This window comes from Pundamilia nyererei, unplaced genomic scaffold (genome assembly GCF_000239375.1).
Source record: "Pundamilia nyererei isolate P.nyererei 1_Seehausen unplaced genomic scaffold, PunNye1.0 scaffold00111, whole genome shotgun sequence".
In the NCBI taxonomy this organism is placed as follows: domain Eukaryota; kingdom Metazoa; phylum Chordata; class Actinopteri; order Cichliformes; family Cichlidae; genus Pundamilia; species Pundamilia nyererei.
Genome location: NW_005187512.1, coordinates 76,965 through 92,352, shown reverse-complemented (window position 1 = coordinate 92,352; position 15,388 = coordinate 76,965). Strand labels below are relative to the sequence as shown.

The following is a 15,388-nucleotide window of genomic DNA, read 5'->3' as shown; positions in this document are numbered from 1 at the left end:
TTTCTCTGTGAGTTTTCCATTACGTGGTAGCGCACTCCCGGTGCTTGCTTGGAAGTTTAGGGGGGGGGTTTTCGCTGTAAAAAGAAGTTTTCTTCCCACGCACAACGTACACTAATGCTTTTGTCACTTTTTATGGAATCAAACTCAAAGTAAGGTCAGTACTTCCAAGCTTTAAATGCTGCACACTCATACTCTCTCCTGCACTCGATATATGATCCACTGTTGATCTGCACACAGCTGTTGTCACGAACGGCGCACTCACTTATGTCACTGTCATGAGACATTCTCGCAAAAAAAAATCATGGTTTTAGTAACGCAGTAACGCAGCGTTCCTACGGGAAAGTAACGGTAATCTAATTACCGTTTTTGCAATAGTAATCCCTTACTTTACTCATTACCTGAAAAAAGTAATCAGATTACAGTAACCATCTCTGCTGAGGACAAGCAACTAGTTTGTGAACACTCTGGGAACTTTGCTCTGGATGGTTCACCCCAGGTATTTAAATTCTACCTTCACTGCATCTGCTCTCTGCAGCTTCACTGTTACACCTGTCTTCCTGTCATCCACACACATCTTTTACAGACTTTCATTCCTCTTCTCTCCAAAGCATACCTCCCCCTCTCCAGACTCTTCAGCCTGCTACCTTATATCACTATAGATCACAGTGTTGTCTGCAAACATTGCAGTCCATGGACACTCGTGCCTGACCGCAACTGTAAACCTGTCCATCATCACTGCAAACAAGAATGGGCTCAGAGCTGATCCCTAAATTAATCCTACCCGCACCTTAAATACATCTTACCATCTCACCATGTCTTCATACATGTCCTGCACCACCACTGTAAGAAGAAGAAGAAGAAGAAGAAGAGGAAGAAGAGCCTTATGTTTGACACCCCTGAACTAGACGTGTTTTGCAATTTCCTTAGGGATTACATAATTTCCTTAGTGATTAATAAAGTATTCTGAGTCTGATTTCTCTACAGACTACAGTACCCATCCTGCCTCTCGGGGTGCGTGTTGACGTCACAGAACATCAACAACTCACATGTGGCCTAGAAGGCGCTGTTGCGGTGCTAGCAACAAGCGGGTAATGTGGAGCTGACTCCCCTGTAAAATCACCATATTAATAAAGATATTGAACAGCTTCACGCATTTTGAGAGAGCTATACCTGAGCCGGCATGCCTCCGAAGAAACCCGCCCAGCCCGGGGGAAATAAAAAAACTCAGGAGAAGAAAAAGGAAAAGATTATTGAGGTAAAAGTTACACGAGTTAGCGTGTCGTTGATTAACCCTAGCTGATAAGCTAGCATACGGCTAACCGAGGCTATCGCAAGTGCTGACAGGTGAATCGTAAAGTTGTTCTGGCCTCTGGGCAGTTGTCAGTGCTTTCTAATTGTTCGGTCCATATTTCCAAGTAGTTAGTAGTATTCTACTAAAGGCCCCTTCGGGTATAGTTAAATCTAAAGCTAGCTGACTCTCGACGAAGGCATGCAGCTAACCGATAAAGCTAAGCTGCTATCAGGGCCGTCCCGCCGCATGAGCAAGTGTCCACAGTTATTGCTTTAAGGTTAATATCCCCTGTTGAAGACGCATGTAAGAATTACAAACATTATGTTAAAGCTTATGTAGTGTTTTATGAGGTTTTGTTCATGGTTTTAAACACAAACGGGCACGAAGGCGCAGAGTGAAAGGCCTGTTTTCTGACCGGCCTCAGGACTGCTCAGGAAACACATTTCAGTCTGTTTCAGTGATGTAAACGGGCTAGAAATGAGTGATTTCAAGCTCAATTTGTGTGTATTTAGTTTTTTCCTGAAACAACACTTAATGTTATCAGCGTCTTCCGGTCGCTTACATGTTTTCTGTTGTGATTAAGTTTAGCAGCGGGAATTTCAAGTAAATTTTGAAAGGGGCGCAGTTTGTGCTCTAAGTTTTTAACATGCAACTTCATAATTCAGTTTCCTTAACACCAGACAAGCAACTCTTGCTTTCAGTTGCAAAGTTTTTAATTTTACAACAGAAAATGGTGTTGAGCCAGGCTGTAGGTGTGACTTTTGTTGTTGGTAAACTATTTAAACACATAGATGAGCCACATATTGCACTCTTGGTTCAATACCACCTGTTAAAATCAAAGCCTACTGTTATGGTGGATGATAAATTGGGCCTGTGGGTTTTTAATAAAGAATGAACGTGAACTAAATAAAGATGAAACTTGGGATGAGTGCTGCAGGCAAGGTAGTGCCTAAATAAAACATTTAGACAGAGCGATACAGTGCCGCAGAAGGCCAACCATAGCCTTCAGTTCTAATCGCTGTGAAAATTACCCTGAATAATGATGTTTAGTGAGCTAATTTTTATCATAGCTGTATGTCAGATTTTGAACAAGTGTGTCAGTATTTGTTGAATTAGACATGCATTTATGATCTGTTCCTTGTCGATAGTCTAACTTTTCACAGACTTGGTCTGCTGAGACAAATTTTGGTTTCTCTGAAATCCCTGACCACTGGCCTCATGTTGCTGTTAGTCAAACGAAAGAGAACAGATGCCTCAGCATTATTTTAAAGGATCTATGCAATAAAAGCAAACTTGGAGGTTATGCTTTGCATTATGAGCCTAACAAGACTGAACCAAGACTACAATCTCGGTTTTGGTTGTGTGATCATTTTTGCTGTGATATGTACAAAAGAAAATCAATTCACTCATTCTTTAAGCGATCTTAAAACTTTAGTTTTCACCTGACTAGCACACTTCAACTAGGTATGGTAGTTCTGCAGTGGATGGAAAAGGGAACCATGGCCTGATATTGCAGATGTGTCAAGTGGATTTCACTGTACTCCTTGTTGTTGTGATGTAACACTCACTCAGGCTTTGTGTTTGGAATTGTATTATAAAAGTGACAATTAATAAAGATTTGTTTGGGCTCTTATGTTTGTTTGTTTGTTTTTTGTAGGATAAGACATTTGGCTTAAAGAACAAAAAAGGGGCCAAGCAGCAGAAGTACATCAAGAATGTTACTCAGCAAGTCAAATATGGACAACAAAGTGCCAGACAGGTTGGCGAACTGTTCTTGCCTTCTGTATTTCTTTCTGCCTTCATCCTTGTGTATCTTCTTAATCCTTAAACCAAACATTCTTCTCTTACTTTTGCTCACTCTACTTGCTGTCTTCCTTAAATCTTTTGTAAGTAAGATAATCTTTAAATGTGGCTGAATTTGTCGTGTTTAGATTGCCCAGGCTGAGGCAGAAAAGACCACCAAGAAGAATGATAAGAAGAAAGAGCTGGATGAACTCAATGAGCTTTTTAAACCCGTAGTTGTTGCTCAGAAAGTCAGCAAAGGTAACACACAGCATGTGACACACAGGAGATGAATCATTTGATGTGTTAAATTTGATAAGAAAAGATGATTGATCTTTTTTCTCTCTTTATTTCCTGCAGGTGTTGATCCAAAATCAGTGTTGTGTGCGTTCTTTAAGCAGGGTCAGTGTACTAAAGGAGACAAGTGCAAGTTCAGCCATGATCTATCCATGGAGAGGAAATGTGAAAAGAGAAGCGTCTATGTGGACGAAAGAGATGAAGACCTGGAGAAAGGTTGGTAGACATCACAGTTAACCTGTACATATTGAAAGGGTGTTTATTGCTGCATGATATCAACATCTGCATCATGATTTCTCTTAGCAAATCTGTTTGTTATCATTTTATATTATTCAGATAAATTAAGAAGACAACCATCTGCTAAATATGTAAACAGCTTGATTTGATATTTAGTTATGATTACATGGGTCTTAAGCCTACTTTATGGCAGCTTTGTTTATTTTTCCTGAATAAAATAGTCAATATTTTCCCCTGTAATGCAAATAAAACTCATTCTGAGTTTATTTCAACTACTGATATCTGGACTTAAAATTCAATGATGAACACTTCATTAAATTAACCAGGCCTTTGCCTTATCTCCTTTATTGACTTTACCTGGACGGGTGGTCCATCATGCCTACCATGTTTGTTTGTTTTTCCTTTGAAAATTAACTGAAAGTTCTGCTACGTCTTACTATCTTAGAGCCCCATCCTTGTACAAAAAAGGCCAATGTGAGCTATTTTTATGAGCTACAGGAGAGGGTGTTGGCCATTTTAGTGATTTGAATTCATACCCCATGCTGAAAGACTGTGATGTGCTGCTTTCAGACACTATGGAGAACTGGGATGAGAAGAAACTAGAGGAAGTCGTCAACAAAAAACACGGAGAAGCTGAGAAGAAGAAAGCCAAAACACAAATCGTAAGTCTGTTGTTATGAAAAACAATTAGTGAATGAAGACAAGGAGCTAGATATTTGCTGGTCGTCTGTGTTTTCATCAGGTGGTTTAATGAGAGTGTGGGAAACGGACTTGTTTGTGTGGTAAGGTGAAATGCAGGGAGTTCAGGATGTTTGCTGGATAAAGAAAAAGCAGAGAAAACCAAATCTAGGGGAAAAATGTGCTTTTTTTCCTCTCAGTTTGTTCCCAAGAGTCTTTTGGCTCTAAACAAAATTCCTCAAAGACAGTCCATCTAACAGTTCAGTCAACTAATACCAATAATAATACAAGATTTTGTCTGCTTTACTGTTGCTAACTCACACTTGTTTGTCTGCAGGTGTGTAAGTACTTCTTGGAGGCCATAGAAAACAATAAGTACGGCTGGTTCTGGGTGTGTCCCGCAGGGGGCGACAATTGTATGTACCGGCATGCTCTGCCTCCCGGTTTTGTACTGAAAAAAGACAAGAAGAAGGAGGAGACAGAGGAAGAGATCTCGTTGGAGGAACTTATAGAGAGTGAGGTAAGGATAACTACAACAGCGTGCTTTAGGGAACCTTTGAGGTGAGTAACAGCAGCACAGAAATTAACTATTGAATGAGATGGACTGGAAGGTGTAAAAGTGAGGCTGCTGTCTTGGGTATTGCTGATATGCAAACCGTTTTTACCATAGACAACTTTGCACTTTTCTCCTTTAACTTCAAAAGGCTGGCTCAGCCTGGTGTGGAGGTTCACGTACCAAACCAAACATAAGCTGTGAAACCTTTATGTGGGTGCTGAATGATTAAATGCCTCAACTAATGCTCCAAGTAGGCAGGTCAATAGGAGAGCGGTAGTCCCAGGGTCCACTGGTCAGTTGTTGCTCGATATGGTCCCATTAGACCAAATTGTCATTGGTTATACAATTACTAGTGTTACTTACAATATAAGAAACAAATCGTCTGGGATTGAGCCATTGTATTTTTTGCAGCTAGAGGAACAGACTGGAACCACTTTGATCCAGACTGATTGACACCATGTTGAAGAAGTCACTGCATTTTGTTAAAACTTTATAGCAGTTTCTGTTGAAATCCTGTTGGACAGTTTAACTATTTAAAAAATGCCATCTGAAACAGAAAGCTAAGTTGTCTGTGTTTAGAGCTTCTGCCAACATTCACGTCTCCAGCTTAAAGCTTTACGTGTGAATGTTATCACTACTGGTGTTTCTGTAACGGCACACACATCACAACCAATAGCAGCAGCCTCACCTAGTCCAAGCTGAGTGCAAACATGTATCTGAATCGGTTATGATTTCTTAAGAAAAGTATGTTTCAAATAGTTTAGTCCAGACAGATGATATTACGTATCATTGCAGACATCTAGACATTTAGTGACAGCAGTTCTAATAAATGTGAGCAAACTATGTGACCTCTGCAGGGTAGTGGAACGATGTTTAAACATGAATACAAAACTGCTTAATATAAATTGGTGTCGCGGTCAGTGCTGCTGTTTTGGATTATTTTTGAATGTGTTACTTAGGATGTTTGCTAACAATTCAACATATGTAATTATGAAAGTAAACTATTTCTACTCAGTATTGAAAAACAGCAAAACTTGCTGTTAAGAGAGCACATAAGCTAAGACTGAGATATTATAATTGAATGCTAAGAAATGTCTCTGTCTTCAGATGTTGTGGCCTCACGCTGTTACCTCAAATTAATTAAAGTGCGGAAACTGAGATTTCTTTCTTTGTCTCTCTCCAGCGTGCAGCTCTGGGTCCAAATGTCACTCGGATAACTCTGGAGACTTTCCTGGCTTGGAAGAAAAGGAAAAGGCAGGAAAAGGTTGGACACATTCAAACACTGTAGTAGCATCAGGTTGTCAGAGCCAAGTCCCCACTTTTTCCCTGATATTATTAAAGACTTGATTCCTCGGGGGGTTTTCAATGACTGAAATCATTAAAGCTTTTTCAAATATTTTTGTCAAGATATACTTGATGCTTTTGTTTTATCAGGTGGACAAAGCAAGGGAGGAAATGGAGAAGAAGAAGGCTGATTTTAAGGCTGGCAAATCTCTGGTGGTGAGTGCAGCGGTTGTGAAATTTCACCTTGGCAGCGGTGCCGAAGCAAAAATGTCTAAACGCAATTTGTATTATTATCTGTATTAATTATCTGCAGGTGAGCGGCCGTGAGGTGTTCGAATTCCGCCCAGAGCTGGTTGATGATGACGATGATGAAGCTGACGACACTAGATATGCCGACGAAGAAGAAGAGGAGGAGGAAGAGGTAATTGTGAAATTTCCAGCAATTGCATAATGCAATAAACTCACAGATTTGGTTGGAGGCAGTTTGAAAGAAGCTCTGTGTTTTAGAATAGACAAAATCCTCCCACAGTCTTGTTTTTCTGTAGTCTGTGTGTGAGTTTATATTGATTTCAGCTCTGTGGCTCTCACACTTGAAATGAGATGTCCCCGCACAATAACCTGTGTTTGGTGTCTAATATAGTTTGCGTTGTTGGTATGAAATATAAATGTTTTGATGTTGGCATGCAGTGTGTTGGGAACCACTTCAAGCGATTTATTTTAGTTTCTCTGTGAGGTCGGTGTAGTCAGGCAGATATGTTAAGGTACTGATTTATACTGGAGAACAAGCATTCAAATATGAAGCCAGTATTTCAGTATTTTATAGCTGGTGAAAAAAGACTTATAGGTGAATAAATATTAATATTACTGATAGTATTAATGATAGTTGAACCTTCTTACCAGTGATTGGTTGAGCCATGCACATCTGTACCACATATCGAGACAATGTCAGTGTTTTCTTTAGTTAAATCCACACATGCAGGTCTCCCAAAATTCCCTTTTTGACAGTTGTCTTATTGTTGCTTTTCCAATGTAGTCACAATGGTTTATGCTTCCTAGCTAGACTAGTATTCAGATATTTTCTAATTTTATGGAAAAGGAAAAATGTATACATCAAAGATAAGAATTTTAATATTACTTTTTTTTTCTTGCAATTTTATTTGGACACTAGAGTTTTTTAAAATTCACATTTCCAGCCCTTCCACGTTTTTTCTTTTCTTTCTTTCTTCTTTTAAATTTCAGATTGATATTACAGACGTCCAGGACATAGACTTATCTCGCTTTGTTCCACAAGAGGTCGACAACACAGGTATTACTGTAGCATCCACGGACCGGTTCACCTCTAGGAATAAGACAGAGACGACGGAATCAGACGACGGTGAGAGAAAAAACACACTGGTCAAAGTTTATCCCTTTTTTGTAAGAGAACAAACACAGTACTTCTGATGAACAAACGTCAGCTGTGTGAGTAGCATTTTTTTCCCCTCCTGCTTGCAGAGGAACAGCTGAACGGAGCTTGTGGTGGCGCCGAGGCCAACGGGCTTTCAGAGGAAGAGGGCGGAGGGGAGGATGGAGGAGGGGAGGATGAGGATGAAGAGGAAGAGGAAGTACCGGTAGATGAAAACCTGTTCACGGGAGAAGATCTGGAGGAGCTCGATGAAGAACTCAACACACTGGCGCTGGAAGACTGATGAGGAGGGAGCAGGAGGTAGAAGTCAGATGGACTAAGTGGCAAAGGGATGGACTGATGGATGCATGGAGCTAAACATCAAAGAGACCAGACGTTTGAATGATTTTAAGTTTCAGAGACTCCAGTAATAAAGCCTGATTATATCTTGACATCACTGCCTGTCTCTGCCCTCTGTTTTCACCGTACATCATTCTGTCCTCTGGGTGTCCAAATTTCCACGGCAGGGCCAACTCCACGCATCTCTGCTGAGGAGAACTTGGCTGTGGTTGCACACTTTTTGTTGCTTTACAAACTTGATGGCTTACACTGACATTTGGTAAATTAGGCTTCAAGTGTTTCTCTACTTGATCAGTAAAATATTGAATATATTGATTTAAGGGAAGTGTATCAGATTTAAAATTAAAGAGCTATACCTGTTAGACTGTATTATTAAACCAGACTTCAGTGGCGAAGAAGTTATACAAGTGGAAGGTGAACACAACTCACCTGCTCTCATGCCAAAAAGCTTTAGTTAGGAGATGCACTTTTGTGATTCAAGTAGATTCAAGATTTCAAGATTGTTTTCCCTTCAACAGATCCATTATTTCATTTAGCTGAGGTCACAGCTCTGCTGAAAAAATCTCTTATTTTTAGTAAAAAAATGTTTGAAGGAAAGGTCCAAACTGAGCTTCTTAAATGTCAGCTCCCTGATCTGAGACCAGATTCGTTCCCAGTGCCAGCCTGGTATTGTAAATAATGTTCTCATGAGTTGCCTAAAAATAAAATAAAATTACTGTACATCCAGTGTCCGTCTCTTTTTGGATGCCATTGCTAAATAGCTTGATGCTGTCCCTTTTCTGTTTAACACCCATATTTCAGTGATTGTTGTCTGCTCCCCTCCTGTTGTGTACCATAAAATAAAAGCAGTGTATTTTCAGTGATTCAGGGTCAGCTTTACCTTTTTAGACCCTCTCTCTGGGCTAGGACCGGGATAACACACAACCAGCGCCAATGCTGAGAAGAAAAAAAGATTTGGAGCTCTGTAAACCAACCACCTCCACTCCCAAAGTCTGTGGCCCCAACCAGTGGTTTTAAAGTTGATTAGTAGAGTTATACTTTATGCCAAACCCACTCAGTTATTTATAATATCTATATGTTGAAATCCAAGATTGCTCTTAAGCCATAACAGGAGACTAGATAAAGCGCTAATTAAGAAAACATGTATTTCTGAAAATGCAACCTAAGTAAAAATCCACACAGGTTATTAGTGTCAGATATATGCACATGGGTGAATAGCCAAGTCAAACAGGGCTTCCCCCCCTTTAGAGCATCAGAGGGACACTGCAGGACAAAGACAAGTACAACAGAAGGAAATGAAGACCCAGTATCCAGATGGTCTCCGGGTCATCATCACTTTTTTTTTTTTTAAAACTACAAACTGAATGCATGACCTTTTAATTTAGGAAGCTTCTTAGCATAACAGGAGAAATGATGGTTTTATAATTAATTTTTTATTAGCTGTTCAGTTAATATGTTGTAAAAGAAGAAATGAGACAGACAATGTGTTCAACTATATTTTTATTGACAAAAAAAAAAAGTTTCACAGTCATTCAAATCACCTCCTTTTAACCGAGCCCTGCACAGGCTACAGAGCGTACCATCAGACAAATAAGGAGGACCAGATGTGAGCTACAAACTGTCCACATCCAGCTTTATAAAGCCTGTTTTTCACAGCTTATCAGTAAACTGCAGCCTCCTGCCTGCAGATTTTCATAAAGTAAAATGCTGCACACTGCCCGAACCATGAGACTTCTCACGTCACGTTTCTTAAATAATCTGTTAAATCAAAGAGCAGTGTCGAGGCTGACATTTTGCACAAGTATGACACTGACCACAAACTACACAATTGCTATTCACAGACTGTTTACGATTAAGACTTCAGTTTATTAGTGGTATAACACTGGCGCGTTCTATCAGTGAGTCGCTGCAAGGTCACTGACCGGGAGTAAGGTCAGACAGGTGTCAAAGGTCGTGTCAGAGGTCGGGAGAAGGTCTTGATATCGGTCTGTCAGGTCAGGTGTCATTGTGTCATGGCAACAGTCGCCTGGGGAACAAGAAGCTGCAGTGTTATTCACAGGAAGAGAAACGACTGTCATCAGAAACTTCTTGACATCTTGTTAGAGTGTCGCTTTCGTGACTCATGAGGAGAGAGCTTCACAGGAGTGCACAGGTGGGTGACGTGAAGGAGCTCTCACACAGTTTAAGTTGCAAATAAATCATAAAGGGCCTTCGCTGTGGGTAACATTGAGGTTAAATATTCTAAACTAATAACCTGCAATGGAAGCAGAGTAAGGGTGCAAAGCTTGATGTATAATGATATAACTTTCTAATGATATGATTAATAAATACTCTTTTACTACTTTGAATTCTTTTAGCTTATAATCAGGCTTTGAAAGCCTTCAACACAATTTGAAGACTCTGATCTGTGTTTTTTTGCTTTACTGACCAGACTTAGTATTGCAAGGACACTTATGTACAACACATGCTGTGACATTGCTAATATATCAGGAAAAATCCAGAAAGTTGGTGTTTCCTAGTGTTTTATTTCATAAATACTTTGTTGTCTGTGTAGTGCTTCCTAACGTTTTCTTTTTGCACGTCTACCTGCCTCCATGATACCACCTGTTGGATCAGACATCACAGCACTGCAGAACTTTCTTCCTTGTGAACTGATGAAGTAGCACTGGTCCTTTGTAGTTGGTTAGCCTGCCTACACACTGAGCCTTTCTTGTCGCTGAACAGACCCTGACAGGTGATGTAGAAAGCCAAGAGTTACGCTTGTTTCCCACTATTACGCAGCTGAAATTTGAACTCCCAGATTACTTCAAGCCGTCACCTCACACTGTCCCTGATCCTTTCCCTTTTTGTACTTATTGTGTTTATATGCTTCATTTTTGTTCTTTTGTCGACGTTTGTTAAGAGCGTCTTTACTTTGTGGTCAGTCAACACATATACCCGAAGCATCTGACACTAGAGCACACACACACACACGCACGCACGCACGCACGCACGCACGCACACACACACGTGTTGGATTAAATAAATCAGAATTCCTAATCAAGAATATAAGAAATTATTCTCGTTGGCAGTGTGTCTGATATTTTCTTAAACAAACATGTAAACAGACAAATTACGTGTACAGTGTATATATTTTGTTGCCAAAATACTTCCAATTGCACATACTGGTGAGCCTGCAGTAGAAGACTGCACACTTACCACTGGTTCGTGTCATGTAGGCTTCAGTAGGTACGAGGACGTTTATGAGATTCCTCTCTGGGAGGATCAGCCAGCATCACCTTCATCTTTACCCCGTTAACGACGCGTCCGTGGAGCGCTGCCATGGCCTCGTCCGCACACTGACAGAGATGAAGAAGAGTTTGAAGTTTACTTACATTCTATTCCTTCATTAATAAAACCCACAAGTTTATCCTCAATCTGAGCTTTACCTGTTTATCTGCATACTTCATGTATCCAACTTTCCTCCCTGGAACCAAGTGGACTTCAATGAGGGAGCCAAAGCGACTAGACAGACAGACACAGGGAGGCACAGACGAACAAATAACATTTAATTGTAAAGCAGGAACATTTTCTAATTCTGTCTGTTTGGTTTAATAGCAGCTTTACTCTGTTATTTAAGAGCACTTAGCCTGATGTTATCATCCACAGCAGTTTGCACTGATTGAGCCAAGAGTCGTGATCAAGCAGACCTTTAACCGTCCCGGTAATGCACTGTTTTTTGTTTTTTTTTTACTTTTAGTGATTGAGTCAGACCACAGGGCACTTACCAAAAAACATCCTCCAACACATCGGGGGGCAGCGGGGAGGGGCTGAACACGACAAACAGCCGCTCCTTGGTTTTGCTCTCAGGCGGAGCAAGCTTCTTCAGCGACGGCAGGTTGGCGTCGGTCTGAATTCGAGAAACTGACGAGACAACAGAGAAGCCCTGGTACATACCAACGTAGAGAACACAGGATCAGTAATTTAAATGTAACATACTGTTCACACACTGCATATCCCTCAGAAAAGGAGATTCTAGGTTTGATCTGTTGAACTACTTTTAATCTTTATGTGAGCACAGATTTTTAAAAGATAAGCTAATAAGAATTAAAATAGAGCCTTTTTAGAAATTTTCTTATTATCATTGCTAAAAAAAACAAACATCTGAAATGTAAATAAAATGTGCAGAGTAACAAGACGATGACCTGACACAATTTTGTAAATCAGATGTTGAATTAATGACTCACAGGTTTCATCACTTGGCTGCTGGATGGTCCGTTCCAGACCGCTGACATCATCTGTGCTGCAACAAACTGCATGGCCATCCGACCTACAGGACTACACACAACAGCAAACATACAGGCTGTTTCCAGCTGTGGACACGATGGGAAAATTAAGTCTGCCTCAAGCACCCAGCACAGAGGTGCACTGGTCGCTTGTAGGGCTTCGTCTACATGTTATAGCTAAATATAATCACAAGGGGGCAGTGTTAAAACTCTGTGCAGCAACTATAATGAGAGCGACTCTTTTTCATGTTTGTGATGTTAAAGACAGAAGGTGTTTAGAAGAAGAGTGTTTAAAACACTGTGTACTGTGTAGTAGTGCATGCTACTTTAATCTCTGATGGCTTTTTGTGCTTCTTCCTGTATTGCGCTGTATTCTACTGATGTGTAATGTTCATGTTCAAGCCAACTTGAACAGGAATGGAAACACTGGTCCTACATTGCACAGTTAGAGACGCTGAGGCATAGCATATTGAGAAACAGCAGGGGGAATGACAGCTGTGCATCTCAGCCCCAGTTCACTGTCACTATATAGTCCACAAGCACCAAATTTAATATCCTGGCCAAGTTAACTAGATCCATATTGTTCAGGATCGTCTTCTGCCTGTTCTTCTGATGTCTTTTACTAGAGAGAGTGTGAAGTTCATGAATATTGTGAGTGTGTATCGCTAACAGCTTTGAGATCACGTAATATTTAAAAAGGCAGTCACGGCACTCTGAAAAAACACTCCCCGGTCACTACAACCCACAGGGGACAACATTCACCTGTGAATATTTAACAATAAATAAAATGTGGCCAAGAAGGCATGCAGACAAGGTCGCAGTTAATTATCAGTGGCATTTTCGTTCCTATCTTTTAATTTATGGATATATTAGCTTTAAAGGGTTTTTCTTCTCTGAGGCTCCAGTAATTTGTGACCCTTCTGCAGGTTCAAAGTTAAACATATACTGTTGTGTAGTTATGTGTGCATTGTGTGTATACCTGCCGCGGTCCTCGCCGTCGTCAACAAAATTTACCGCCAGTCTGTTTCCAGGTGGATATTCAAAGCCATTTAGCTTTTCTCTGGCATAAAGTGCTGACCCAAGATTGCTGTAGCGAATCAAAGCATGGCCTGGAGGCAGGTGACACACAGCAAAGAAAAGGTCAGAGTGGAATATTTTACAGTCATCAAAATAGAATGGACCACATCAACATCCACAGAGAACCGATACTGCAAACTAGAGTAAAGCTGATGCAGTGTGTAAAATAACCATCAGCTCCATCCAGTTTTTCAAATGTGAGGGTTTGCTCCTTTTAGCCATCTCATATAATCACAAATACAATATTTTTAGTCACTCTGTCACACTAAGAAAACATTCATGATTAAAATCTTGTCACATCTGTAGAGGATTAAATTGATAACATTGGTGGCTCTATGTTCTGTAAGAGCTTACTTTGAGGTTACTGTTCCCAACAATCTGCTCAGTGTTTAGTGATTCCTTGGCCCAACAGGTGAAGTTAGACAGTTACCGTCCCTGAGCCTCATTCTGCAGATGGTTCGTGTTAAAAGGGTTTTTTTTTTCTCCTCAATGCAACAGATTCTGACTGGTGTAACATGTTGGAGGTATATAAATAACATTGAACCGTTAACCTTTGTTCATTCCATAGGCATCCCTCTGCAGCTCGCAGTACTCCATGCCAGGTATAATGTCAAAAAGAGAAAAAATCTGCTCTTGATTGAGTGCAATGCGCGTGGACACAATGAGACAGCGTGTGAAATCACCGTGGCGGTAATCTATGACTGTGTAGTTCCCAGGGTCGCCTATACAGAGAAGAAGGACACCAGGGTCAGTACCAAGACAGAGGATAATACTAAGACCTTTACCCTTTCCTTCCTATGGTAGTAAATTCTGATGACAAAGAAACTCGTACCCGATAACAACGTGTACTGGTTCATGGATTCAGAGCCGCCAGCATAATCATTTCTGGCTGCTGCTCCTCCAGAGCTGTAATCTTCTGTTCCTGTCGATTTGCTTCGAGGCTCAGCCAGAATGGCCCTGTAGGCTAATAACATCATTTCCACAGCTTTAAATCATAAACATGCCCTTTACTAAGTGTTAACAGAAGTGAGAAGTCACCACAGCGGTAACCGTTGACCAACCATTCTGTATATTTGATGTTCATACAGCTGCTTCTACCAGGATTAATGAACAAGTAAATGAGTTTGGCAGACCTACCTTTGTCGCAGTTCTCTATGGCGAGGGCAGCTTGGGAGGGTTTGTAGTATCTTACGTAGCCGAGGCCTTTACTTTCTCCTGTAAACTTGTTTTTGATGATCACACAATACTCAATATCCCCATACTCCTGCAAAACAGAAAACAGAAAGAATCTAAATGAGCATTTAGGGGTGTCAGCGAGTTCTAGAGAGCCTCAATTAAGATGGCCTAAAAGAACACAAAGAACCTACACCAGGACTGTGATTAAAGTATTTTGCTCTAAGCTAAATATATTTATATTTGTCTATCAAATGGCCTAAAAATGCATAAACTTCTGTTAAGTAAGAACAAAAAACATGCTTTAACTATATACAGACCACTTATGCTTAGCGTATATAGTGTTAGATGGCCAAAACTTCTGTGCGTGAGCACAAAAATATTTTTCATAAAGGAAACACAATACTGACATTAAAACACAGGCAAACATAGAGCTGCAGAACCACAAAAGAAGTATTACTTTGAATGTTTCTTTGAGGTCCTCTTCTGAGAAGGATTTGGGGATCATGACAAAAATCCTGGTCAGCTCCTCATCCTCAACATCTCTGTGTCTCGTTGATGACCGTGACTGGGCTATAAACACCTAAAGAGCCAACATTTGCAAACAAAGAGACACAAATTATGCATTAAAATAGCGGACGATACACGTTATTGTATATTTTCGTAGAAGAATCGCAACTATGATATTTTCTTCTGTAAAGTTAAGAATAAGATTTATCCCTAGCCAATAAATATTCCATGTTTTGTCTTCTCAGTTCCAAATATTTAAAATTTAAACAGCATTTTGCACAGAAGAGTGAGATTGTAGATAATTAAGGTTACGTGAACTGAAAGCAGCTAACGATCACACCCCTTTAGCTTGCTAGCTATACGCATATTATAAATCGACAGTCTGGACTGAAGCAGACAAAATATAATCTCTTTGGAGACCTAACCATTGACGTTACCTTCACAGGTTTAGTCCCTTCCACCAGGACTTTGCCGTGCATTTCTTCCATGGCCAA

General features: G+C 40.4%; 2 protein-coding genes across 2 annotated transcripts; one reads left to right on the top strand and one right to left on the bottom strand.

Moving 5' to 3' along the window:
• The first annotated feature begins 1,031 nt into the window (after positions 1-1,031).
• zc3h15 (zinc finger CCCH-type containing 15) lies at positions 1,032-8,591 on the top strand. Its single transcript, XM_005741521.2, has 11 exons — positions 1,032-1,255; positions 2,949-3,050; positions 3,223-3,334; positions 3,434-3,586; positions 4,178-4,269; positions 4,623-4,805; positions 6,025-6,105; positions 6,276-6,341; positions 6,439-6,546; positions 7,365-7,500; positions 7,620-8,591. The coding sequence occupies exons 1-11, from the start codon at positions 1,181-1,183 to the stop codon at positions 7,811-7,813; spliced, it is 1,302 nt and encodes a 433-aa protein (XP_005741578.1). The 5' UTR covers positions 1,032-1,180; the 3' UTR covers positions 7,814-8,591.
• A 769-nt stretch (positions 8,592-9,360) lies between these two features.
• Positions 9,361-15,382, bottom strand: rbm45 (RNA binding motif protein 45). The gene is made up of 11 exons (XM_013912995.1): positions 15,332-15,382; positions 14,845-14,967; positions 14,349-14,475; positions 14,044-14,175; positions 13,763-13,933; positions 13,114-13,243; positions 12,096-12,186; positions 11,637-11,794; positions 11,298-11,373; positions 11,068-11,207; positions 9,361-9,895 (listed from the first exon to the last, which is right to left on the bottom strand). The coding sequence occupies exons 1-10, from the start codon at positions 15,380-15,382 to the stop codon at positions 11,091-11,093; spliced, it is 1,176 nt and encodes a 391-aa protein (XP_013768449.1). The 3' UTR covers positions 9,361-9,895; positions 11,068-11,090.
• Positions 15,383-15,388: the final 6 nt, after the last annotated feature.

Bases quoted from the DNA above. Each gene is read 5' to 3' on its own strand.
- zc3h15 (XM_005741521.2), top strand. From the start codon at position 1,181: ATGCCTCCGAAGAAACCCGCCCAGCCCGGGGGAAATAAAAAAACTCAG. The intron at 4,806-6,024 runs GTAAGGATAACT...GTCTCTCTCCAG, and splicing joins AGGAACTTATAGAGAGTGAG to CGTGCAGCTCTGGGTCCAAA. The intron at 6,342-6,438 runs GTGAGTGCAGCG...AATTATCTGCAG, and splicing joins AGGCTGGCAAATCTCTGGTG to GTGAGCGGCCGTGAGGTGTT.
- rbm45 (XM_013912995.1), bottom strand. From the start codon at position 15,382: ATGGAAGAAATGCACGGCAAAGTCCTGGTGGAAGGGACTAAACCTGTG. The intron at 14,968-15,331 runs GTAACGTCAATG...TTGGCTCTTTAG, and splicing joins AAGGGACTAAACCTGTGAAG to GTGTTTATAGCCCAGTCACG. The intron at 13,934-14,043 runs GTACGAGTTTCT...TTCTCTGTATAG, and splicing joins CCAGTACACGTTGTTATCGG to GCGACCCTGGGAACTACACA.